Source organism: Seriola dumerili, unplaced genomic scaffold (genome assembly GCF_002260705.1).
Source record: "Seriola dumerili isolate Sdu_G_001 unplaced genomic scaffold, Sdu_1.0 BDQW01000147.1, whole genome shotgun sequence".
In the NCBI taxonomy this organism is placed as follows: domain Eukaryota; kingdom Metazoa; phylum Chordata; class Actinopteri; order Carangiformes; family Carangidae; genus Seriola; species Seriola dumerili.
Genome location: NW_019174402.1, coordinates 1871942 through 1897729, shown reverse-complemented (window position 1 = coordinate 1897729; position 25788 = coordinate 1871942). Strand labels below are relative to the sequence as shown.

At 39.4% G+C, this 25788-nt stretch overlaps 2 protein-coding genes across 3 annotated transcripts; one reads left to right on the top strand and one right to left on the bottom strand.

Annotated features, from left to right (window-relative positions):
• Nucleotides 1–698: 698 nt before the first annotated feature.
• cunh12orf4 (chromosome unknown C12orf4 homolog) lies at nucleotides 699–14674 on the bottom strand. 2 transcript variants are annotated; one of them, XM_022749874.1, is made up of 14 exons: nucleotides 14444–14674; nucleotides 13688–13876; nucleotides 12853–12998; nucleotides 11066–11247; nucleotides 10023–10122; nucleotides 9666–9790; nucleotides 8119–8225; nucleotides 7752–7952; nucleotides 7198–7326; nucleotides 6292–6360; nucleotides 5942–6144; nucleotides 3667–3724; nucleotides 3395–3462; nucleotides 699–2170 (listed from the first exon to the last, which is right to left on the bottom strand). In XM_022749874.1, exons 2-14 carry the CDS (start codon nucleotides 13866–13868, stop codon nucleotides 2078–2080), a joined length of 1662 nt encoding a protein of 553 aa, XP_022605595.1. In that variant the 5' UTR covers nucleotides 13869–13876; nucleotides 14444–14674; the 3' UTR covers nucleotides 699–2077. The 2 variants fall into 2 exon arrangements, with proteins under 2 accessions (XP_022605595.1, XP_022605596.1); XM_022749875.1 differs by having other exon boundaries at nucleotides 7752–7949.
• Nucleotides 14675–15553: 879 nt separating this feature from the next.
• Nucleotides 15554–24796, top strand: e2f4 (E2F transcription factor 4). The gene is made up of 11 exons (XM_022749876.1): nucleotides 15554–15951; nucleotides 17711–17820; nucleotides 19061–19222; nucleotides 20418–20461; nucleotides 20552–20616; nucleotides 20710–20898; nucleotides 21213–21300; nucleotides 21455–21601; nucleotides 22232–22279; nucleotides 22417–22461; nucleotides 22649–24796. Exons 1-11 carry the CDS (start codon nucleotides 15787–15789, stop codon nucleotides 22762–22764), a joined length of 1179 nt encoding a protein of 392 aa, XP_022605597.1. The 5' UTR covers nucleotides 15554–15786; the 3' UTR covers nucleotides 22765–24796.
• Nucleotides 24797–25788: the final 992 nt, after the last annotated feature.

Sequence of the window (25788 nt, the reverse complement as noted above, 5' to 3'; positions counted from 1 at the left end):
AACTTCTACATCAATTAACACTTTTCATGACCAGGTTGACAATGTTAATATGTTGCTCTGGTCGTTTTCAAACATGTGTACAGCACTGGGAGAGGGTGAACTATCACGCTGAATCGGCACCCTGCACTCTCTGCGCAAGGAAACCCAACACTGCAGACCACTGAGACCAATCCTAAGAATGCCAAACACTCAGCAATACATATTCTTACAATTTTGTGGGTTCTCAGCATGGCGGCGTGATATTAACAGTTGCAGGTTTCAACATGAAGCTATTAAGAAATCTCATAACTCTCTCAGAGCCGCTGGCCATCTTGTTTATCTTGAAAGAAGAGAAGGCAACTCGCCTTGATTGCTACACTCTCGACTCTTAATCTGCCTAACACCACCACTGATCGTGGCTGTGGCAAACTTTCTGACAAGCTGAATTGATTTCAGTCAGTCTGAAATGGCTTATAGACCACCATTAGATGTGCAGGAATGTAATTCCAATGAATGACATGGATTATTAACTTCAGAGAGATTAAGTTCCTGTGGGAAACCCATCAACAGCAAAACGCTGTACCAAAAGCCAGTGAATGCCACTAGAAGTGCATCACTGTTGGCAAAGGGTTGAAGAAAAACCTAATCATCAAAACTGTGAAACTCTGTCATGAGCTTGTGATGGCTTTCATGAAGAATTTAGATAAAAATAAGTGTGGTGAGTGTGTAACTTTTTTAATAAACATAAAAATGTAAACATGTACAGTGAATATACAGAATACACATCTTAGTAGGTTCAAGTTTTCAACACATTTAACAACCATTTACCAGTGGTGATATGACTACTGAGGCAGTACTTGCTCATGGTGAATGTCGACTAAAATGGTTTGAGATGAATTTCAATAGGCAGCAGACCCTCATTAAAACTTTATCCCTTATAATAAATGTGTAAATGTCTGTGTAGTCACCCTTTTCACATCTTTGTCTTTAGGAACAGTGCCATCTGCTGTTAACAGAGGTAGAGGGGAGGGACCACACACGTGCACACTCTCACACAGAGAGTGATCCTTCCTACAACTCACTGCAATGCAGTATAAAAACACCTGCACATAGCCCATTTCAGCAGCAATGCCATTTGTCTTTGGGACTAGTTGAGCCAAGTATATGTCACTTCTCTCTGGAAGATCCAACCCTCAAATATGAAGCCTATTACCCATGGGATTAGACTGCTAAATCTCATATGACGGCTGAACTGTGTGGTCATCCATCCTGGCTAATTCATGAACACTCAACAGATGAAATATGATGTCCACAGGGACTTCATACATGAAAATTAAAAATGAGTTCTGTAATGTTTTCCGTCTGTATGGAAATGTATGGGGATAATACCACAAATGTCACATTAAGCATGGTTGAGAAATGTTAATCAGGTCCAAAACTGCCACTCCTATTCCAACTCCATCATTTTAGTAAACAATACTTGTTTTCACATCCACGTCATCTGCTCAGTTGGTGACATTTTCACTGTGTACTAGCTAACTGAAAGAACTTGACCAACGCGACGTTATGCTGTAGCTCAAATGTGAAGAAAGTTGCAGATTGGAGCTTTAAAAAGGAAACTGGAATACTTGCAGCACTGGCGGCTGATGTCATGATGTCATAAAACTCTGTCACCAGAGCCGTACCCTGGAAGCCTGAAATAATAATTGCAGCAGCTGCTTTGTGTGTGAGCCACTGATTCTGGTCCTCTTTCAGTAAGAAGTATTTATAATGTGTGCAGCTTCGTAAGGTGCAAAAATAACAAGGCTCATCAACTGCATGAAAACATTCCTTCTTGTTTAAAAAACTTTTTGCACTTCTACTGTTAAGTGCTATAATGTCATCATAACATTTGACCCCAATTTCATACATCTGTAATTAATGTAATTTTAAGAAGTGAATGGGGGTTAGGTGCCGCTTCACAAAATCTCCACTGCGTTCATCTTCATGAAAAAAAAAGAACAAACAAGAAATAGAACTGGTCAATGCTGTTAAAATGAACGTGTCTCTGTTTGTCTGAATGCCACATGGAAGCAATGTGGTGCACCTCTGTTATCCATCAGTGCTTTGAGGTGAGAGTTAGAGTGGAGGAGACTCGGAAGATCTGAGGCAGCATGTTGCTCAACTGGTAGAACATCTCCTCTGAGATACTCTGTCAACACAAGGAGACAGACAAAGAGACAGGCGCAGGATTAGTGAGCAAAAAGGGACTAAGATTTCTGCAGCACTAATGTCAAAAAAAAGTCTCTTGTGTATACATTTTCACCCACATCCTATGACAATGGAAGGGAACCATTAAAAAAAAAATTTTTCCATGTGCCCATGAACACAAAAATACATCTGGACTGTTTGTGTACAGCCAGGTGCTAGCAGCCCCTGCAGTACCCTTCAGTTCAACATCACAGGGTCTTTTTCTCCTGAGAGAACAGTAGTCAAGATGCTGAAATGATGTCAGCTCCGGCAGCTGTGACTTTGACGGGGGGAACATACTGTGTAAGTCTAAGCATCGCCACCCGTTAAATAAGAATGTTAAGAATGTTAAGTATTAATCTTTAAGCAGAAACAAAGTCGCACACACATCATTCAACCACACACAAGCCCACAGTATATATTTAGCCCTTGTGTCTGTTTGAGGTGTAGAAAACAATGTTGTTTCAGTAGGTGCTATTTTGAATGGTGTTTGAGCATGTAGCTGACAGGAAGCCAATACAGTTGGAGTCCTTTGATGCCGCTGGTTTTATCATCTTAAACTGTCAACATGAGATCATGCTATAGGCTCTGCTGCCTTCCTGACAAACTACATAAGCTATAAGGTATACAACATCCAGCTAAGCCCAACATAAAATAACAGTCATGTTTCATCCAGCACTGAGGTCACGATTACTTGAAAATATGACAGGAAACCTTGATTCAAACTTCAGCCTGAATATTTCTCCTCTTTTACTTGTAGACCAATATCAACTTATTTACATTATATATTAAGATACAACATTAGACCTGGAATTCCAAGTACACCTCAGTGTTGGAAAGCTACATGTTGATCCCATTGCTTATCACACATTTACATGGATGAGTCTCTGAGCTTTCTTTTATCACGGGACTAAAAGCAGTGGTCAACAGAACCTAAAGCTCTATAATCTATGATTTATCACATGCTTTCCAAGCAGTCTTTCTTCTCTGCCTGCATATAAAGATATGCATTGTAAGACCGGGTGTGCCTTTTGTGATGTTGTGTACATGTGAGGCCTTAGATGTACATTTCTGTTGAATTTAACATAAAGCTTTGCTGGCAGGCGTTCACTCAGAGGGAGATTGTGCATCACCTCAGCTATATGTTGTAAAAACCATAAATATAAGTAGTACACTCTGTTCTCACCTTTGGCACCAGAAACTGAACTGTGCGCGATATACCTCCATCCCAAGAGGCCATCTCCATCATGAAGCCTGCAAATCAAACAGATTGAAAGTAACTAAATCCTCCATCGTTAAATATCAATTTGTAATGTTCAGTGCATTCTAGGAACTATTTTATAATGTGCTGTTTCATAATTATGTTGTTTTGGGCACCTACTTTTCAACTGTTTAAACAGTGTTAATGCGTGCGTCATAGAGAACAAATTAACTTGACTTAATTTCAAACTTTGTCACCTTTGACACATTTGAATACCAGCTCAGCTCGCTTAAGACACCACGGTATGGTCATCTCCTGCAGAGAGATGAGAAGAGAAGTGAGAACACTGAATCATTTTGTTTGTTGTCTTTAAAACAATGTGCAGCAAAACTAGATCATAACATGATAACACGTCAGTCTGATGGTGCAAAGACTGATTCAGGAAGTGGCAAGGAAATTATATTTCATTAAAAGGGCAAGAGGCTAAATTTTTTATAAAACATGGTTATCTCTTATAGACAACTTTAATCAGAAAAGGAAATAAGGTGCCATTATTATCATTATTTCTATTATTTTTATCTATTTATCTACTTCTTATTAATTCATGTGTCCAAAGATTTTCTGACTCTCCACTGGTAAAACAATTCGCTTACTAGGGTTTTTTTTTGACATCCCCTTTCCTCCTTGGTGGTGTTGGTTCTGAGCCATACTAAATGAAATTGTGACGCATTAAAAGAAATACATAGTCACATGCTGCTCTCCTATGGAGAGTGTCACACTGCACAGAGTCTTACGCAGGTATGTAAATTAAGTACTGTATATATTACATATTAACTGGAACAAACCCAAAGTCTCCTGTCAGGTGACCATGTCAACATTCAAAAATGACAAAGGTTTAATAGATTAGAATTGGCATGTTTTTGCTTCTTGCGTATGCTACTTCTCATCCCCCAACAGTTTTAAGTGTATTTGGCTCCAGGCTGTTGGAGGTGACCTCAGCAGGTACTCATCTGTACATCCCTCCCTTTCTCACAGTGAGGAGTGTTAGATAGGTGAAGCCTCTGCCACATACACATATAGCCTTTTAGCTACTAGGGAATATGTTGTTCCCATCCAAAGTCAACAAACTGGATTTAAGAGCTGGAGGCAGGGGTGTCAGCGAGGCCTAATGCTTAGGCCTATGCCAACTGTGTCACCCGCTAACCGGTTTAACCCCAAGATAAACCACATTGGTTTGAGCAATGGGACTTTGATGCATTAGCAACAAGATAGTATATTCCAGAGTTTTTCATTATGACTGAAGCAATTGAGGCCTGAAAAGACATTTCATAAAACCAGAAAAATGAACATAGCAGTTGTCAAACTGTGTAAGAGTCACTGTCTGCAAACTGCCCCCTTTAATTGGTTTAAAGTATTTTCAATTTCCTCTCCGCAAATGTTTTAACGTGTATTACAGTGTCACTGAGCAATTCTTCTGTGTTCCCGTTTCCTCAAACTCCAAAATGGTCTCCAAGGGGAAAAAAAAAAACACCTAAAAATAAAAATAGGAGGCACAGCCCTGTTTTATTTTGATTGCAGTCTGTACTTCATGTAGACAAACTATGCCAGTTGTTTTAATGCCAAAACGCAAGAATAGGCTTGTACAAATAGGGAAACATGTCTACTAAAAGGAAAACAAGACAGAAAGCGAGCCAGAAGACAGATGGAAACTTTTGATGTGAAACCAGAAGCTATCAATTAAAGATCCTCTGGTTCCCGAGGCTTCAAATGTTAGAAGACTTTGGTTATGTAAACAAAGACTCTTGATTAGACATGAGAAGAAAAATTGCACTGGGCATGTTGTGGCACGAGTGCACTCCAGACAGTGGCTTGTTGAGAATTTACTTTCCATTTTATGGGATTCATAGTTTAATATGATTTAATTTTCATTCAGTTTAAGAAATAACAAGGAGCTGCCATTTAGGTTGAAAGGAAATCCCAGATACATTCATTTTCAACAGAAAAAAATCCACCTTATATTGCCTGGATATCTGCCTAAACTCTGCTTAATTCAGCCTCAGTTAATCAGTCACTGAAGGCTTTCTCTGAGTAGACTGCTGCTACATACACTGCGAGGTATTAAGCAGTAAACAGACACGTTTATGACTCTCTACTTCGCCCTTCTTGCTTTTAAACCTGGGAAGTGATAGTGTGTTGCCTGAATGAGAAAGAGAGAGAGAAGAAATTCTCACTCTACCATCCATTAGAACCACACAAACTTGTGCGGCCAGCAGGTTTTCTTCACACACACTACCACTATTACAAACTACTTAGGCTTGACACAGAAGTGCAAGACTAAAAGAAGATAGAAGAATATGCAAATAGGGTTAACGATGAAGGAAGAGCTGAATCTACCCTGCTGAGCTGTTCTTGAACAACACTGAATCCATATTAGTTGCTGAGTCTGGTTGCTGAACTCCGAAGGGAAGCAATGTGCACATTGCAGCTTCATCTACACATCGAACCGTTCACAGTACTCCCACCTAGTCTTACCTCTGACATGTCGTGGACCAGCAGCAGAGGGACAGTGACAGTGGTGATGTCATGTGTACAGCACACCTTCAGGATGTTCCTCAAGCCCATTATGGCCGGGTCCCGTGCCGTGATGTTCCCCGAACGGACATTGTCGTCCACGCACAGGTGGAAGACAACATGGACCTCTGACAGGTTGGAGTGCCGTGAGATGTAGAACTCACCTTGAGGAAAAGAAAAAGTAGGTCAATTAAAAGATGGACAGAAAAAAAATGAGACATAACTAGTCTAAAAATGTCATTACTGAATAATGTGGGATCAATAAATCAGTGAATGTTTGTGCATGTGAAATATATACTGATAACCATTACCTGGTAAGATGTTAGAGGGATTTCGTTCAACATTCTTGCTCTTATCATCACTTCCATTCCTTGGAACCTCTGTAAAGAAATAATTAAAATGAAAAAAGGATTGTGTGTACAACCACAATCAGTGTACAAAACAAGAGATTAAAATATCTAATCGGGATGCTTAATGGCGACAGCAGCTGGACTTTCCTTGAAAGGCTTGTAAGCTAGCCAGACTGTTTCTATATACAGCTCTACTCTACAAACCACTATGCTGTGCTGTGATGTGATAAAGATCTGGACACAGTTTTTCGTCGACGTATTAGCAGTGATGTAAAGTGTCTTCTATTTCCTGACTGTTTAATCCCCCCTCTCGTACTGCTGGTATGTCACTGACATTCTCCAACTCTGTAAAAAGCCTTGCACTGTTACAGTCATGTGTACAGTTATACTCGCCTTCAGTTCACTCCTTTGAAGAGAGAACATTTAAGTCTCGTGTTTCTGATGCCAAAATAAGAGTTAAAGATTCCCTTTCTCATCTTGCTAAACAGCAAATCAGGCAAATTAGAGATCAACCTGAAAGCGAGTATAATCTGTATGATGAGAGAAAAAAAAACAACCACTTGTATCACGTGTCACTGTAGTACAGTTAAACAAGGCCTTGAATAACAACATTAGTTCTGCATTTTATACTGCATAGCTGGCTAAAAAAGGTATCCTGGCTGCCTAGAATAATCAGTTTAATCCAGTAGCGTCTACCCAGGTCACTTGTTGCACTTTTAATTTTCTGGTGAAATCAGGACATCCAGGATGAGACTGGTGTGACCCTGAGCCTCACAAAACTTGTTGTTCCCTTTGCTAATCCTCCTCAAATGCTCTGTGTGCATTACAGCTGTGGTTGCGATGAGAAAGTGCAGCTTCAAGTCTAACCCGGTTGGTCTTTCTGCTTGCTGCTCCGCTGGGCTCTGGCATACAGCACCACCTGCTGCACCTCCTCCAGCTGCTCCTCCAGACAGGGAAAGTGGAAGTCTGTACACTCCTTCGCCACAGTTGCAAAGTCTAGAAGTCAGCGCAAAAGAGGCCAAGAATTAAATTATGCATAAAAAGGCCGGTCTCACAGAGCTTATCTCTGTGACTCTGCTTTAAAACAATCAATACATACTTAAAGGTGAATGAAGTACCTAGTCTTTAAACAAAACATTTCAAAAGGTGTGAATAAATAGTGTTATTCTCCCAGTAAAGATAACAGACAACCAGAGTGAGTCATGAGTAGGACCAAAGTAAAAAAAATTCACTAGTGCCAAAATATAACAAAGCCCTGCAGAAATGTGCAGAAATGAAGATCTTCAAACAGGAGGCTGCCAAAATAAAGGCTTATCTTTCCACAGCACAACACTATCAACTGCCCATGTGAAAAAAGAAAACACATTTACGAAGATCACCAAAACATTACGAAAAATATTATATTGAACATGTCCCCTGACCTCGCTTGATGCCACTGTAGGAGTTGACCCTGTTGTCAACTAACAGCACCAGACCACAGAGTGAGGAGGAGTACAGTGAAAGGGCCGTCTGTAGCCGCCGCAGTTTTGCTCCGCTGCTGCCGTGCCGCCGGTGTTTACAGAAATCCAGCACGTCCGCCCGGACCAGCCGCAGGTTGTGCATCGTCTTCAGTTGTGCCCCTGCTCAAAAATAAATGGCATGCACACAGAGACACCTACATATCTTAAACAGGAAAATCCATTAGAGATCACATCTATACTGCGTTTTTAAAAATCAAAGACTTATAGTACCACGAACAGCCATCACAATACTATGTATGAATGGTAGCAAAGAAGAGAATGTCATTACCTAGGTGTATGGTGAAACTCTCCTCCAGCTGAGGCTGCTCCTCAAACATCCTGGCCCCAGAATCTGCAAGCTCTGACAGCTGGTTGGGCTGCATCTTAATCTCCTCGCTGGAAATTAATCATGCAAACAAACCAATCAGTTAAGACAGCTATCAAACACAGCATAAACAACATATATTCTAAAGGCTTAAGAAAAGAACAGTAATAGAAATAAACTAAACTATAAAAAGTTTCATCCCAAGAAAAAAGCAAAATTGAAACCCGGAACAAGATATTAGTCAACATATAAGGCAACCCTTCATTTTCTTTTCAGCCGAAGTTTTTCTGGTTACTTTCTTGAACAATAAAAACAATAAAATAGGATATAATGCAGTTCACAGATTAATTATACAAGTCCCAGTTATAAGGATTAAATTTTCTCTTTTCTTTGTTTACAGAAAAATTCAGCCTGGATTCTGTTTACAGTTTTCCATTACAGGCTACACCTTTAACTAAAAATGCATATTTATGAAGTGTTCAGAGTGCTAATGTAGAAGTATTAAGTTCCACCTATACATAACAAAATAATGATATTCATCATTAAGAAAAAATGATGCAGGGTCAGCACACTGTGTGAGAAGCTCTTAGCATGCAGGTCCTGGTGGTTTCAGTGTTTTGATGGAATAGCTGATATATGCGGATGGAGAGTGTAAGACCTGAATTTAAACCAGAACTCAACAGTACTACATTACTGTTAACCCCTATAAGATTTTTTTCCACCTCTTTTCCCAAGATGCCAGTCATAACCGATACTGCAAAGCTAAGCATCAGTCACACTAAGACGAGTGTTTGACTTCTTGTAATCACTTCAATTAATATGTAAATGTAGCCTGTGCTCCAGAAAGAGATGTCATGTTTTGGATTAGAACTGCTGGAGTGCAGCTCCACTAACACATATCACATAAGGGATATTTCAGTAGTTCATTAATTTTATGTCATTTTTTGAGTCAACGAAACAGTTGTTTGTGCTGATTCTACTACTCTGCTGTGTCTTAGCTTGTCTTCATGGTTTTTGTCTTTTAATCACCGTATTTTATCAGTGTAAGTTTTATTATCACCCTACTTTTACAGTTAATCACTGTACAAACAAACCTAACATGGACTTAAATCTCAAAGCTTAGACAAGCCCAAGCCTCTGCACCAGAGGCTCACTGCCGGTGGATAAAGACGTGCCGCTCTGTCGCCGACAATCCCACTCGAAGCTGCTGCATCTGCAGATTTCATTCATCCGTGTCGACACCGCAGCTTATTTTTGCTACCTAAAAAGAGTAAGCACCTAAGCACCTGACTCCATCATTCATTATCTTAAATCAACAATTTTTGCTTTATGCTCAGATTTGAAAGACTAAGTGAGATTGTCACAGAACTGAAGAAGCCTGTTCAGGTGCGCTTGGGTGTAAAGCGTAAAGGAAGCCCACAGACATTAGAAGTGTGTAAACATACAAAGATTATGCTTCAGTGTACACGCAAATACAACATGTTAACACAAACACATACAGACAAACTCACTTTATTTTGCTGCTGTTGTTGGATTTCTGTAGGTCCTGGTGCAGTTTGATGACCCACTCCTGGTACTCCTGCTTTTGAATGCCAGTAACTTGCTTTAGCTCACTGGCCCACTTGTTTTCCAGCACCTGTTTAAAGAACACAATGTCTAACACTCAGGAACTTTAATATGACTGGAACACGCAACATATTTTGACTAAATAGGCCAAACCAAATCTGAACCTGTGAATGGAGAATTCACTAACCGAATCCTCTGAAATACCTGCGGTCAAACAATAACTTTGACTATGCACTGGGATGAAGGTACACCTGCTTTTAACGCTGCTACAAACTACAGAGCACTCTTAACTTCTTTTTTACCTGCTGTGCATCAAAGTGCTGAGAGGCCACTGCATTTACATCCTGGTCACTCAAAGTGTTCCCCAGCTCGTGCATCACCTTGTCCATTTCAGCTGCTTGTCTGTCAGACAGAAAAATATTATATAAGAGATGAAAGTAAAAGGGAGAAAGGTGTAGAGGCACGGACACCACTGAAAGATAAAGAAACATTTTCAGATCACGATGGTATGGCTCCAACATTTTACAAATACAAAAGTGTGTTATAGGATATTTTTACCCCTGACGTGTTGGTTCAATTCAAACTCTGGTCGATTAGCCCATATGTGTGAAAAGTGTAAACCCGCGTGAAACCTGTCAGTCAAACTCTGGTGCAGACTATACAACTGACTTGACTGAAATCACCTGAAAAGGTGGGTCTCAGTCCTACTCCAAGCAAACTATGATGCAGGTTGTTAATGGTGAGAATGCAAAGCAGACCAACCACAGGATTTTATAATAATAGATGTGTGATTTTAGTGGGAATTCAGAGGTTTATCTACAATCCAGTAAATCCACCGTATAGTTACGAAAAAAGTATTTGGAAACCATGTGAGCATGTCAACACTTAAGTGTGGGGATTTATCCTGATACATCAGAGAGTTAAAAGACTAAAAGAGGTGTATGAGCTTTGTGTCCTACTCCATCTATTTCAGCATATACCAAATAAAAAATATTATTGTCTCAAGCCAGTTATTTATGAGTTAATGCTTCATGAGCTCTTTGGGACACCAGAGAAAATAAAATAAACACATGAGGCACAGTAATGTGCTATGTATAACTCAACAGAATTTGAGCGCCGATGATGCACGATTACATCAACAAAATTCTCCACTAATTTTGTGATACCCGTCAATCCATATGGCTTCATGCTTACAGCTCTTGTGGTTCGTTTGTAAAAAGTCAGTGTAAACATGGACTGGACCAGAATTAAAAATGAACAATATATCATTTTTTTCCTTGGTCCTCCAGACCAAATTGACCAAATGAATTTACAAAGATTCCAGGCAATAATCCCTAAAACTCACCTCTCCTGAAGCTTCTTAATCTCCATGTCTCTTTCACTGATGAGCTCAGAGATGCTAACAAAGTAGTTGTGCTCCAGGTTGAGTAGAGTATCTGAGGCAGGGGAGTGGATCAGCTCATGGTAAACATCGGCAAAGTCCTCATCCCAACTGGGCTCTTCGGGCCGGGCATGTTCCAGTGTAGTCTGAAACAGTGATGAAGGAAACACAATAAGTACTCCAAAAGGACAGTTGGCAACAAGAATTTCTATTTCAAAGTGGTTACAAAAAGACAAAGATATACAACCGTGGCATTGCAGGGTTACTATATTGTATGACATATTATCATGGCTGATGAGCTGCTGCATGCACTGTGAGTTAAAAGTGACCAACAAGAAGCTGACGTAGTAGAAAGGGTTCAAACAAAATGACAAATGTTCACTATGTTGAGAGGAAGACAAATGAGGAGGCAATATGCAATGTAAACACATTTCAAAAGGGTTTTGCAATAAACCAGGGCAGTTGATGATCCATAATTAGAAAAGCAACAGAACAGTATTCAGAATCTGAAACTCCTCTATTTATACAGGCTCAGGAATCTGCAGGCCACACACATGATGGACACTGGAAAGCTTCCATGTGTATTTCTGTGTGACTGCAGTAAAACGCTGAGAGGTAGCCAGTCCTACATGTCGTAAATGTCCGAGTGCAGTGGGCCAGAAGGGCTTCACAACATGAGCTGAAACGGCCACTATCTTTTTATCAGTGCCTCAGCAAGTGTCAGTGTCAGTGTGGTTTTGTGTTAAACCATATTAACTTATTGACCTTCTTTTAAAAATGAAAGAAGAGACATTCACTTTATTAAAAAAAAAAAAAAAATTCATGAGTGAGCAGACCATACTTAATTTAATTAGAAAACCATAAGGGCCACTCGACGTCTCACTAGACTGTTTGTTTTGCATTGATCCGTAATATAAAAGTGATGACTCCAATCTCAAATATGTGAAACCACCACCAAATATTGGATCTCTGGGCAGAAATGCATCAAACTGTAACCAAGTGTTATGAGTAGGAGAGACATTAAACACAGGACGTAGGCTTTTGTAATGAGTTTTTTTTTTTCTCTCCAGAACTCATGAATTATCAACTTGCAGATGCACTGTGCTACTTCTGTTTAAATTACTTTAATGACCCATGACTACCCTGAAGTTAGCAGGAGCATTCAAGGACACTTCCTAAACACTCTGCTGTGCTACTCAGAAACATGGAGTAGTAGATATACGATCAGGGTCCGCTGGACAACCAGTGTCTGAAATTAACTTTCTGGAACACCTGCCAAGAATAAAGCATGCTGTCCACATTATTAACAGACATTTTTCACAGAAATATCTGCCTACACAATTTTAGATATACATATATATATACATAAACATCAAACAAACTGACTTTGAAAAAAGTTAACTTTAAGTGGATGATTTGTCTCACTCAGTTGATTAAAGACTAATTATGTTTATGGTATTATTCCCTAAATGATACATGATACAACTAAGTGATGCGAATCAAATAAAAAACAGATGTTCAGCTTATAACAACAGGCACCATGGCCACCCTTTAGTCATAAATATGAGAGATGTGTACAAATCCAGATGAATCCAAACACATACCATAACTCTAAATCTGTTAGGAGCTTCCCATGATTATTGATACTGATATGAGAGCTTGTGGTATAACCAAGTAATAACTATTAGAAGTGCTGATGTTAGATGTTAAATAGATTTTAGGCACAATAACATACTGAAAAGTGTGATCACCTCCACATAAGACCTGGTCCATGCATTGGTGAGCTGGTTTACATCTACTTCTCCTGTAGTGAGTCTCTGCAGGGCAAGCTCTGCCTCTCTGTCATAATCCAGGATGGTCTCGGTTTCAATGAAGTTGGAAAGCAAGGTTTTCAGCTCTGTGGGAAGAGATGCATACGCAGCAAAAGCCAGTCATTTCCAAAATGTTTTCATTTCTGTGCAAGCCAAGTAGTACTCTGCAAAATCAATGGGTTGGATATATTCCAATCGTTTAGATTTCAACCTAACAGCATGCTTACAGGCAATACTGTCTCTTTCCAAGGAAGACATGTGGAGAGAAATAATTACAGTTCAAATAAAGAAAATCTAATTTTACTTGTCCAACTGTGTAGATATGGATTACAAATTTTAGGTGGAAGATACAGTGAGGTTAGTTGACGACAGAGGGTCCTGCACCAATCCAAAAATACAATAATAATGATAAGGGTCTTATTGTTATTTCCTTCATTCCTGTATAAAATGTGGTTTCTAGAATTTGAAAACTGAAACATATTTATTTATGTTCTCTTATATATAGGGTACATTATATAGTATATAAGGGGTATATTATAGAGTTATAGGGATAAGGGGGTACATGACAAGCTCCCCTGAACAAATGATTATGTTTGGGTTATAGATGGCTAATGCTAGGGTTAGGGGCATAGTTACAGTTAGGGTCTGACAATCCCAGCAAACAAAGTGGAGCAAGTGTTGGAAATGCAAAAGAGAAAGAAGCATAGGTATATTATTTGACAAACCGTAAGAAGGGTAACACCACATATACATAAGTTCTGAGCAGCAATCTCACCATTTTCTATATAGCAGGGTATTTTATGTAGCAGCATCAGGCGTCCATGAAGGTCGCTGATGTTCTCTTGAACAGGGAACTTCAGAGGCACTTTGAGGACACAGTTGTGTTTTCCTGCCCTGAACTCAAACACAAACTCTTTCTCAGCAGCACTGGCCGATTTGCCTTTGTTCTTCTTCATGGTCACAGCTGAAAAATAAAAGGCAACGGTAAAACAAGACTGGAAGCAATTTAATATAATTCTCTGTGTAGAAATAATACTCCATATCTATATTTGACTACTTGGCTTTTATTAAATAAAGACCCAAAAAATCTGCAAGGAGTGAGGCCTTTCATCAGCATAGACATGCCTGCATCACCTTCTCATTGTCATATCTTCAAATCTATGAAATTATCTGTGTTAACCAGATGACACCGAAGAAAAAAATGTCCATACAGTAGACAGTAGAAGCAACACGGGGAGAGCAATACTTCATCATTAATACATTGTTACAGTCTATCCAGCAGCGGAAAAGTATTTTGCATTTGCTAAAATCAATGTTTATTAGCTGATTGTAGTCACTGTTCTGTGTCAGCTACGTTTAGCCCTTTAACGTCTATGTAGAATTAGCACAACGTTAGCTAGCAGTACAGCTAACGTTTAGGAACCAGGCTATAAAAAATAAAAGAGGAGCACACTGCCGCAGACATGTACAATTGGCTACGGGTTTTCGATGTCTTTGGAGAATATATAAAGATGACCAACGTGAGACTTACCTGAGTATGAATGAGCAGTATTTCATGTATTTCCTGTTGCAAGTCCAGCGCTGCTGTTTGGTTCAGTCAGCTGACTGTTTCAGAGTGTAGTTGTGTGACAGTAAAACCACTTTCGTGTATTTCGTGGGGAAGGCTATTTTGTCCATTTTGCATCAAAACGTCGTGTTATATTTCTGAAAGCCTCAGAAGCTTCCACGTTCTATATGTCTTTTTTTTAAATTATATTTGTTCTCTTTTACGTACATAGCAGATTTACAGAGCTACGAATCTATTGACGCCAGTACTTCATTTACAAGAGCGTTTTCCTTGGGCAATACTTCCCCCTGCTGGCCACAGACCGACCATGTTTTCATCTTGTGAGTTTGTCATCATGGCAAAATATGGTCCTGGAGACGCCTACTACTAACAAAGAGCTTTAAGTACTTTGGCAGGTGTTTATATGTCAGACAGATTTTGTCCCCGCGATAGCTCACAACGGTGCAAGATGACGACAGTTTACAGGTGTTTAGTTGAGATCAAAATCAAAGCTGGGTGTGATCCGACCTATCAGTAGGTCCACTGAGTACTGAGTACTCATATAATAATGTAGTAATAACTGAGTACTCATGGGTCCTAACGTCAACATGTTGAGGGGCATCGCTGCTGTGTGGTCCCATCATCACCATCATCCTCACAGCCACAAAGTTTCCAATAACACTATAAACACTGCATATCACAATGGATCTTTGTGACAGTGATGCCCCGGTAAAACAAACCGCTGCCTAACGCATATCACACATCGATTGTACGTCTGTGTGTACGCCCGCGAGCGCGTGCATGCGCTTTCTTCAAGTTTGAGTAAGTAAGGGCGCGTGTATAAGTAACCCTCTTACAAACATCCGAAAAATCCTTATTTCACAACACTTAAAACAAAATAGCACCTAATCCGTGCAGTGTATTAACATTTATCGACGATATGCTATGTCGGAGGATTAGGAAACATTTATGAATTTAAAAAGGGTTAATAAACACGCTCTTGCTTTTTTTTTACACGCTTTTGAATTGGTGTGAGTATTTGCAGACGCTCCCACCGATGGTTGAACCGTCCCGTCATACCTCGCGTGGCCAACGGCTCTCTCCACCGAAAGCTTGCTCATTGAATGCCGTACTTAGCCTGCTCGGTTCGATTTAGGCAAATAATTTGGAGCAAACAAGGTTGGACTAGCTGATTGAACACCAGCTATCAGCCACACACTTTCCCGGCCCTCTGTTTATCTGACTGCGGCGGTGGGGCGTGCTTTCCTGGGTTCGCTGGTTGGGTTTGCTCGGGGAGGCAGGGGGAAGTACGGAGCTGGTCCCGAGTGATGATGGAGCTGGAGTCGGCCAGTAACAGAGGCGAACTGGGAGCAGTGGGGGACTCGCTGCAGCCACAGACCCCGAGCAGGCACGAAAAGAGCCTAGGACTGCTCACCACCAAGTTTGTGACTTTACTACAAGAGGCAAAGGACGGAGTGCTGGATCTGAAAGCTGTAAGCATGCAGCCTAGAGTCTTTGTTGTTAGCTAGCACATGTCATTTTGAGCCTACCCGCTGTCGTTAGGTTACATGCACTTTCGCTAGCTTGCTTGTTAGCCTAGCCTAGCTGTGACAGGCTAATTTGAATAGGTGATACCTCTTTGCTTATGGATTTGCAGTTTTTATACACCAGGGCTACTTTCAAACCTCTGCTTCAACGCGGCGTCATGGTATTTTCACGTTTCTAAAAGGGGGCAAAGTAAGGTTACAAACTGAACTTTGAGAAGACTGGTCAACTTTGCAGACTCTGCCCCCTGCAGATTCAAAGTTTAAAAAGTGGGTCATCTTTTGTAGTTCCCCTTTGAGCTAACGCTACTACATTTTCACACATGAACAATTTTTTTCTGATTGATAACGTAGTGGTCACTTAACGACATGTTCTGACTTGGTTAGTTTTTACTCAAAAAAGCTTATGCTTTTAACGACAGTGCATTGACTTTTCAATCTGAAACATGTTAAATATCGTCAGCTGTGTTCCTCATCACACTCTCTAGGCCATAATCTTCTGAAAAAGCTATTCAGATATTACATATTGATCCTACTAGCTTAGTGGTCTGTCAAAGATACTTGAAGAAGTAGTTGGTATTTATCTCTAATAAAATATAAATGTTGAGAACAAATGGATCTTTGCACAGTGGCCAGTGCCACTAGCTATTAATGATCCTTGAACTTGTATACCATAAAATTGGGTTTCATCTGAAGCCCAGACTTACCAAAACATATTAATAGACTTGTCATATTGCAATAAAAATGGACATTTTAACAAATGCTGCCATCCATGTTTTTTCTCAACCAAAACCAGAGAAACAGATGGCAGCTTGACTAGCCAAGCATTACTTTGTGTAACAGAACAGTTTCTTTTTCACTGTGACCTCAGTGACTTGGCGGACAGATTGGCTTCATAGCTACTGACACTCATCTTGGCTCTGGGCTTTGCTGATAATAAAACACCAGACACTTATGCTTTTTTCTTTCTCTTTCACTCTCATTTTCATGCGTCCATTAAAACATGCTGCATTTATGAATTATGAAACAGATTCACTTTGACCAGTCACACTTAAAACACTATCTTTGACAGAAAAAACTTTGTGTCTTGTTCTTCTGTTATTAGATATTAGCTCAAACTTTGGGTGATTGGTGTGATTATTCAAAGATAACACACATTTTAGGCTCTGTAAGAACTTAAATAAGAGCTGTGACTTAAATTTGTTTTGTAAACCAGAGCTTCTCTGACTGAAGTCTATCTGTATGTTGACACTGCTGGAAAAGTAAAACACAGCCATACCAGTTGACACTGTATAATGAAGGGTTAGGTATGTGTATCGATTTCAGTTAAAATGCTACTTTTGCATTAGTGAATAATAAATGTACCTTATGTAACCTATTAAATAATAGCTCTTGGTAGTTTATTAGCTGTCATTTAGCAGATCTGTCACTCCACTTCACCCACAGGGGTTTCTGAAAAGCCTAGACTTATCAGCACCAGCCATATGGTTATCATTAGTTTGTTAAACATCAAGAGGTTGAGCTGAGAAGGAAGTTTAAATGACATTTAGATAGATGGTGAAACCTCATGGTTTTTGGTTGCGGGATATTGAACCCGTTGGCAAAGACACAGCAGTCCCTCTTTGTATGTGCTTTTAGCTCAAAGCCTACTAAAGGAGATGTCAGTGATCTTCATTGTATTTTTCATTGCTTTTGTCCTGTCATTCAGGCTGCAGACACCTTGGCAGTGCGTCAGAAACGGCGTATTTACGATATCACTAATGTGCTGGAGGGAATTGGACTGATAGAGAAGAAGTCCAAGAACAGTATCCAATGGAAGTAAGTTCTCAGTTCAAAAACTAAAAAAAAAAAAAAAAGTACAAAATTTGCTGTCTAACAGATCAGATCGTCTGTGTTTTGTCTTCATGAAAAGGCAAATGTTCATTTTTATTGTAACGGTGAATTTAAAAAGTACGTCCACAATTTGCAAGGTGAGAGCCAATTACATTTATATTTAGGAGTTTTGTACTGACCTTATATTGTCTTCATTACAGAAATGCAATTGTGGTTAGGTAATAAGAGGGTGGAACTATGTGAAACCATACTGTGTCTTGAAAGCACTTGCGCCACCCCACCCCCCACACACACACACCTTCCACTTTTTCATGTTGTATGTATATATTACAACTATCGAGAGATGGCTTAGAGGCTGATTCTTCTGAGGATCACAGCACCAATTGATGTCACGTTATTCTTGTGTGTGCTTATATCTGCTTGTGTGTTGATCTGTGTGACAAACACACTCATGACTCTGTGACTATATATGTGTCATAGAGAAATGACTACTCACCAAAAGAGTTTGAATCATATGAAACAAACAAGAATCTCAGTCTGCATTACATGTGCTTTTTTAGATACTGTAGAACTGACCACAGACAGCGTTTGTTGTAACTGTCACTTTCCTGTGCATATTTGGCAGTCATGTAGTTGTCTCAGTATAATCATTTCCTAACTACACTATAACAAAATGACTCAAACAATTAGAAAAGAGTCACTCCACTGCAGGTATGCTACTTTAACCTCTTTCAGAGCTGTAGATATGAGAGTAGGAACTGTACATGAAAATGTCAAAATAGCTCAGTGTTTGGCATGATAGTGCGGCCAGTCAAGTATTAGTTCAGTGACATTTTTTTGTTTTGACTCTTTACCACAACACTTTGGTTTTAAATTGGAAAATGACAATGAGGGCAAATGTTCTCAAAATATTGTTGTAGAGGTTCTGGAAACATAATTCATAAATATGACCTTAAAGCAAACATTATGTCTATCACAAGCTGTAGTTATTGGCACATTTGTCAGAAAAAAAGTCTTCTGTTAGTGCAGCTGTATCTGTTGTGGCCAAGATACAAGGCAGATGGATCAGTCGCCAAGAGAAAGTGAATGAGAATGAATCTGCTTAGTTGTATCAATAATAAAACAGGGTGTCAATGAAAAACAGCATGTGTGCTCATCAGTGTGTGAAACAGTCTTTTCACACATGCTGTCTGTACATGACCATGTATTTGTCTTTGTATTTCAGGGGTGTAGGTCCAGGTTGTAATACCAGGGAGATAGCTGATAAGCTGATTGATCTAAAGGCAGAGCTCGATGATCTGGCTCTCAGGGAACATGAGCTGGACCAGCAGAGAGTCTGGGTCCAACAGAGCATCAAGAATGTCACAGATGACTCCAACAACAGCCCATATCCTTCACTGCATAGTGTGTTCATGTGTCTGTTGTAGTTTATCAGGACAGTACTTATTTAATCTTGGTCTAATCAGTGATTGATTTATTATATTGCATTCCAAATTACAAGTAATGACTGTTCCTGAGAAGAGTTGTTCCTCATTTGTGTTTCTTCATACTACTTCATACTGATTTTTTTACCTTTTACTTTAACGCCCTGTGATAATTTTTTTTCTGTATTCTGTTATTTCAATAGAGCTGTGCCAGCTTTAATAAAAGTCTACTGGCAATTGTAGTACTGTAACTTTCACCTGCTGATGGAAAATATTTAGTAAATTTACAGGCTCATTAGAGCAGTGCCAGATTGCTGACTATCGAAATCCGTAGATACTGATGTAAAGCCAGGGGTTTTCCTGTATAGGAAAGACTGCCAATTATATCATGGGGATAAAGTTCTCCTGAGGAACAAGGACAACAGTGACAAACTGCGTGAAAACATTTTGCAACCATTTGCAAACATGCCATTATGAATTACTTAGATTACTTAGATAAACTCTATACTATGTTCTGTACTTTGTACAAACCACTCATGGTCAGTATTTAGATATGTGCGTGTGGCATGCAGTGACACAAGGACAAAGTAGAAACCATGACAAAACAGTGAAACATATCCAATCTCAACACCATCTGGCATCTCATAGTGGACTGTCCTGGGCATACATCACCACAAATTCTGCCAGCTCTGTCAGCCACTAAGCTCATATTGAGTCTCTCTGTCCTGGTAATTTAAAGGGGCATTCCACTGATTTTTACACATAAAAGTAGGAGAGTATTAGAGAGTGAGTATTACCTATCCTGTATATTGACTTCTCTGCTTCTGGATGGAGCTTTCTAAAGTCTGAAAAAATAGCCCACCTTTCTTTTCAAACAGGGTGTGAGGTTTGACAGATGAGGTTATTTAATAGGCAGGGGAAGCCAAGTTTGCGTTGTAGTTTCAGTGTTGGAACTGTAGGACCTCCAACTTTACTGAAGTACTTTACTGAAATGCTGGAGTACCCAATTGATTAATATAGGTAGTCAGTAAATCGTGTCTTTGGTTAACCAAGTCTTCCAGTCATAAGTAGTGCAAATGTGCAAAGCTGTATTGCTGACATATTTTCTTACTTTAGTGACAAACCTTGTTATTGTATGGACCCTTAACACATTTATACTATGGCATATATAAAACATGAAGACCTCTGTGGGGCTTTCAAAGGTATTCTTTCCTCTATGCTCTGCACTCACTGTTTTCATTTTCTGTCACATTCCTCAACACTTGTCATGACTCATTACCTCTTTTTTGTAGGTGACACACTCCTAGCAATTCGTGCTCCCATCGGCACACAACTAGAGGTGCCCATACCAGAATCTGTAAGTTGTGTGTGCATAGTGTGTGTGTGGGTCAGGTCCACCTACTGTTGTTCTGTCTCGTGCCTCAGACTGGGTGTTTGTGTGTGCATCCAGGTCCTTAACGGGCAAAGGAAATACCAGATCCGTCTCAAGAGTTCATCTGGTCCTATAGAGGTTTTGCTGGTCAATAAGGACCCGTCCAGTGCCTCTCCTGTTGTTTTGCCCGTCCCTCCTCCAGATGACGTCCTTCAGAACCTCCCAGCACCAACTCCTACCTCCCAGCCAGCCACTGCTGCCTCCCAGGTCCACACTCATTAGCAATCACTATGCAAATAGTACTATTTTTTTATGTATTTATCGGTTTACTGTTGACTGGAGGTTCACTCTCAAGACGTCCTTCTTTAATGAGACAATAAAAGAGGATAAGTAGAAGACATTAATCCCAAGGTGGCAACATTTTTCACAGTTTGTCTCATGACATGACAGTTGTGTTTGAAATAGTGTTCGTACAAGCTAACTCACCATGGAAAAATGATTCAAAACTTGTTTTCATTATACAAATCCATCTTTCTTCATCATGCAATATTGTGACTTTCCTTCATCTTTCCACCTGGCAGGTCCCCAAAGCAGCTCCTGCCACTTCTGCAAAACCGGCTCCTGCCACAGCATCTGCAACAGCAGCCAACCAGACAGTCTCAGTGACAGGTTTCCTTCTTATTGTCTAAGCGATTCCCTCTTTCATATAACATCATGTCATTTTGATTTTTATTGTTGTATTTTACACTGAACCATTTGATACTAAGGGCTACCATTACCATAGTGATTTACAGCATGTTGTCTCGTGTTTGTTTTATTTTAGAAGTGACAACCACCACGGCGCTCACCCCAACGACAGATACACCTTCTGCAGTCACTCAGCAGCTTCAGTCCTCTGCCTCGTTGGACGGATCTGGATCCTCTTCTGCCTCTGCAGTATTTGAACCAATTAAGTCGGATCCCTCTGAATGTGAGTTTTGCATGATGCTGAACTCTTTTGAACCTCTCATAACATAACATAACATAACATAACATAACATAACATAACAGAACATAACATAACATAACATAACATAACATAACATAAGATAACATAACATAACATAACATAACATAACATAACATAACATAACATAACATAACATAACATAACATGCACCTTTTAGAGAAGACAACCTCACACTAAGAATTAAAATGATTATGATGTTTACTTTTGCATTCAAAGTCTCTTTTTGACGTTGGTTTCCAAAGTTTAGTTTTACATGTCATTAGGATCAAATCTCACAAATGGATAAATTTAGTAATTAATTTGAATTAATTTATTTCATTGGTTGTTCAACTTGGGACTGAGCCACTGCAGAGGGGGTGTGGGTGACCAGGTGAGAAAATGTCGAGCAGAGCTAAATTTGAATGAATATGAGAGCCCAACAAATGTGTGAGGGGCATGACTTTTTTCAGCTTTTGTAGGGTGGGCATGAAATTGATTTAATTATACGAACCAATTTTTATTCATCCGTCTACATTCCATGCAAGATTTTGACACTCTTCATGTCATACACTTGTGTATCTTACTGAAAAGTTTGTTTTGGTTTCCCTCTAGTGCTGGACTTTCCCAAAGAGCTCTCTGAAATGTTTGATCCAACAAGAGGTAAACATTTCTTTAGTTTTTCAGAAATTTGATATTTTCTCCTCCAGTGACTGCAGTTACCAACGTCACACCTTCTCAGTGTCGTGCAAATTGAAGGCTTTACAAAGGGTCACTCAGTTCTATTCTCTCTCTGACAGAGATCATGAGTGGAGATTTGTTGGAAGACTTGATGTCATCAGAAGGTATGTTTTCTCACAGACACACGAATGGAGAAGCAGATGACAGTGAGGATTTGATGATGTGTAATTTGTGTAACAAAGAGGCTATTGAATGATCGTAACTTATGGATTCCATTGTGCATTTCAACACATGGCCTCGTCTTATGCATCCTGCATGTCTCATCTATTTCTCTGGTTGTTCCATCTCCAGTGTTCTCGCCTCTCCTCCGGCTGTCCCCTCCACCCAGCGACCACGACTACATATACAACCTGGATGAGACAGAAGGCCTGTGTGACCTCTTTGATGTCCCTATTCTCAATCTCTGACCCTGGAGACTGTTGTCAGAGTGGGAAAGCATTTCCCTTACATGCTAATCTACCTTCATTTTCTCCAAGTTTTCCCCCTCACTGACGGTGAAGGTGAGAAGAGGTGCAGGAAAGCCCATATGATCTGATGAGCATTCAAAGACACCTCTGCACTGACACAGTGAGCTCAAGCTGAGCTCAGTCAGACAGTAGCTCGATGTACAGCTTTATGAAGAAATACAGGCGAGAACAAAACGTTTTATTTACTGCTTTTCCAAGGAAACTGAGTCAAAACAAATGACAAATAATTATATTTTTGGATTTTTGTGTATTATAAAGAGTCATGTTTGTGTATCAGCTTTCCCGTGTTCTCAAGAGCGAATGTGTGTAAGCATACTTTACATGAGTGTGCTTGTGAGTCCGTGTGCCTGCTTGTTTTTTGTATTGAATGCTCTCTTAACTTGAGTCAGATATCTCCAGGAAAAAAAGAGAGAAGTATCAGGTCAAGAGTCATAGCAGACTAATGGAGCACAGCCTTTATCACCCGGCAGCTGCTCACGCATTGGCTGAATGAGTCCAAACACAGCTGGTTAAAATATGCACTGTCCTCATGTACATAGAGAATATATATTTTGTATTACCAGCACACAAAACTATTGTATTATTATGAACTACATTTGTGGCAGAGCAATAGTTTGCCAAAAAAGAAAGGTACCATACTCAAATGATCAATACTCTATGTAAGAATTGTTTTGTTTTGAATAATGGGACTTGATTAAACCTTTCAGTGCTGAAGTGCTGTTGGGTTCCAGTTAGAGAAAGAAAATTTTAATACTAAGCTGTTGAGGCCAATAAACTTTGATGTAATGAGCCAAGGACCAAAAAAGTGCAGGACTGGGGGGGGAGTTTTAGACTACAACTATTTTTACATTAACACCTTTTTAGGTCAACAAGGTGCTTGTTAAAATGAAAAATAAAAATGTCACTTGTAAACTCCACATTATGAATACCTTGTTCTTTAACTGGTTCAACATTGGCACATCTACACTGAGAGGTTCAATTGTTTAAAAAAAGAAAACGGGCACGCTTTCAGTTTCATTTTGCCTTTGGACTACTACTATTGGACCTTACAGATTTTTATTGGCTCTGATTTATATGTAATTTAACTGGTGTATGTCAGAGGAGTAGCCTTTTTCCCCCCTTTCCAAAATGAGTTTTGTGGCGAATGTCTTTCAATTATAATGTATGTATATGAATACCATTGTACTCAGTTCATTTGTATGTAAAAGGACATGTATGTATTTCTGATGTATTTTTACTGATGCAGTGAATATAGTCACCATGTCATGAAGTGTGATCCTGTTTTGGCTATTTTTTTTTGTATATTTGGCACAGATCCCTATTCAATAGTTTTTACTTTTTTGCATTTTACTTTCTGTTCATGCTCATCACTCTAAATTTGATTTTTCAACTCTAATTATTCTCTCTGTGCAGGGGACAGATGAGTAGCAATTCGGGATGAGTTGTTACTCGTCTGTACAATACCGATATTCATCTTTCTACGGTGCTTTCTTCTGTAAAATCACTTTTTGTGTAATAATATCCTGGTTTGCCCAGGATGACATGTATGTATGTAAAGTATGTACTGTGTATATCCTTCTCTACCGCTTGTATAGAATAGCATTTATTTTTTATACCTGCTAGATATATTATTACATGACCGTTGCTACTAATTTTGGGCTACACTTAAACTTTAAGGGATTTATCCACAAAACCTTCTGCTTTATAAAAGTATCCTGTCTCATCATTGCACTTTACATCACTGTGGACAAATTAGTTGCTACTCATTCATGTCTTGATCAGTAGCCAGTCGTTGTGTTTGGACAGTGTTTGTGAGCAGCCAGGGAGTTCAAGAGTCCTGGGTTGAATGGATCATGTCTTGTCTGCTGGTGTGTGAGACTCAATCCTTCAGACTGCTTTTAACAAGGCTCACTATTGTTAGGCTGTAGTTGCATCAAATGATACAAAAATAAACACTTTGGTATTCTTTGTCTATTGTCTGGTTCCCTTGGTTTCCTATTTAATTCAAGGATTTCCTGTCATAATATATGCAGAAAAAACTTTCACGTATGTTGTTTATATGAGCTAGGGCCATTCATTGTGTTTTGTTTTTGTTTTTAATTAACTGTAATTGATCAAAGTCATGAGATGTTTACATGCAGTTTAAAGAAAATATGTTACAAAAAGACAAGGTGCAAATGTCAATAAATATCCTTTGATTTGCCCCTGTGGACAGTGCCTTGGGCTACTGTAACCTTGTTCATTCAATATAACATTGACAGTTATTTAATTGAACAGGCAGAACTTGATTTTTTTTGTTAGATTATGTACAATGAGTTTGCAGCTGATGTCACAGCCTCTTTTCTACTGGGCATAGGTCTGTTTTGCAATTATCAGACAAACCTATTTAGCTATCTTTGTGGAGATCTGATAAGGTCCACAAATGTAAAAGAACCGTAAAAGATTATTGGTGTATTATCCCTTAAACTCATTCCCTATCTTGTCCTCCCCTCTTTTCCTGTCAACTTTCTATAATAAATGCATTAAAATAACCAAAAGAGCCACTTAAGTAAGAAATCATATGTCTGTACAGGAGACAGACATGAAATGCAGCAGTAGCTTGGTAGGCTTATCAGTGCAGTAATGTGATATACAGGCTCCCTGCCCCCTTTGGTTACAATAGGCTTGTTAATATAATTCTCAGAAGTATCGAAGTAGTGAAAATGCGTGTATACAGTGTAAAACAACTCTGGGAGAAAGGGGGGACAGCAGGGGGCAGCTGTAACCAACTATATCCGACCCGGAACTTTGAATTAATTCATCTCCAACTTCTTGGAAAATTGGAAGAAAAGCTTGTGTGGTTCAGTACGAGGAGCAAAAGCATTTCCAGAGCTTGTATTATTTTTCTTTCAAAGTAAAAGCGCTATATCTCCCGAGGAGTAAAAAGATTTATTGGCGGTCTTAAAAGTAATGAACTGAAAGGGT

Excerpts from the sequence above, each read along its gene's own strand:
- cunh12orf4 (XM_022749874.1), bottom strand. The coding sequence starts at position 13,868 with ATGAAGAAGAACAAAGGCAAATCGGCCAGTGCTGCTGAGAAAGAGTTT. Across the intron at positions 9,791-10,022 it reads AGCACTTTGATGCACAGCAG|GTGCTGGAAAACAAGTGGGC; the intron begins GTAAAAAAGAAG and ends TTCTTTAAACAG. Across the intron at positions 8,226-9,665 it reads AACAACAGCAGCAAAATAAA|CGAGGAGATTAAGATGCAGC; the intron begins GTGAGTTTGTCT and ends ATTAATTTCCAG.
- e2f4 (XM_022749876.1), top strand. The coding sequence starts at position 15,787 with ATGATGGAGCTGGAGTCGGCCAGTAACAGAGGCGAACTGGGAGCAGTG. Across the intron at positions 20,462-20,551 it reads CCTCTGTGGGGCTTTCAAAG|GTGACACACTCCTAGCAATT; the intron begins GTATTCTTTCCT and ends TCTTTTTTGTAG. Across the intron at positions 21,602-22,231 it reads TAAGTCGGATCCCTCTGAAT|TGCTGGACTTTCCCAAAGAG; the intron begins GTGAGTTTTGCA and ends GTTTCCCTCTAG.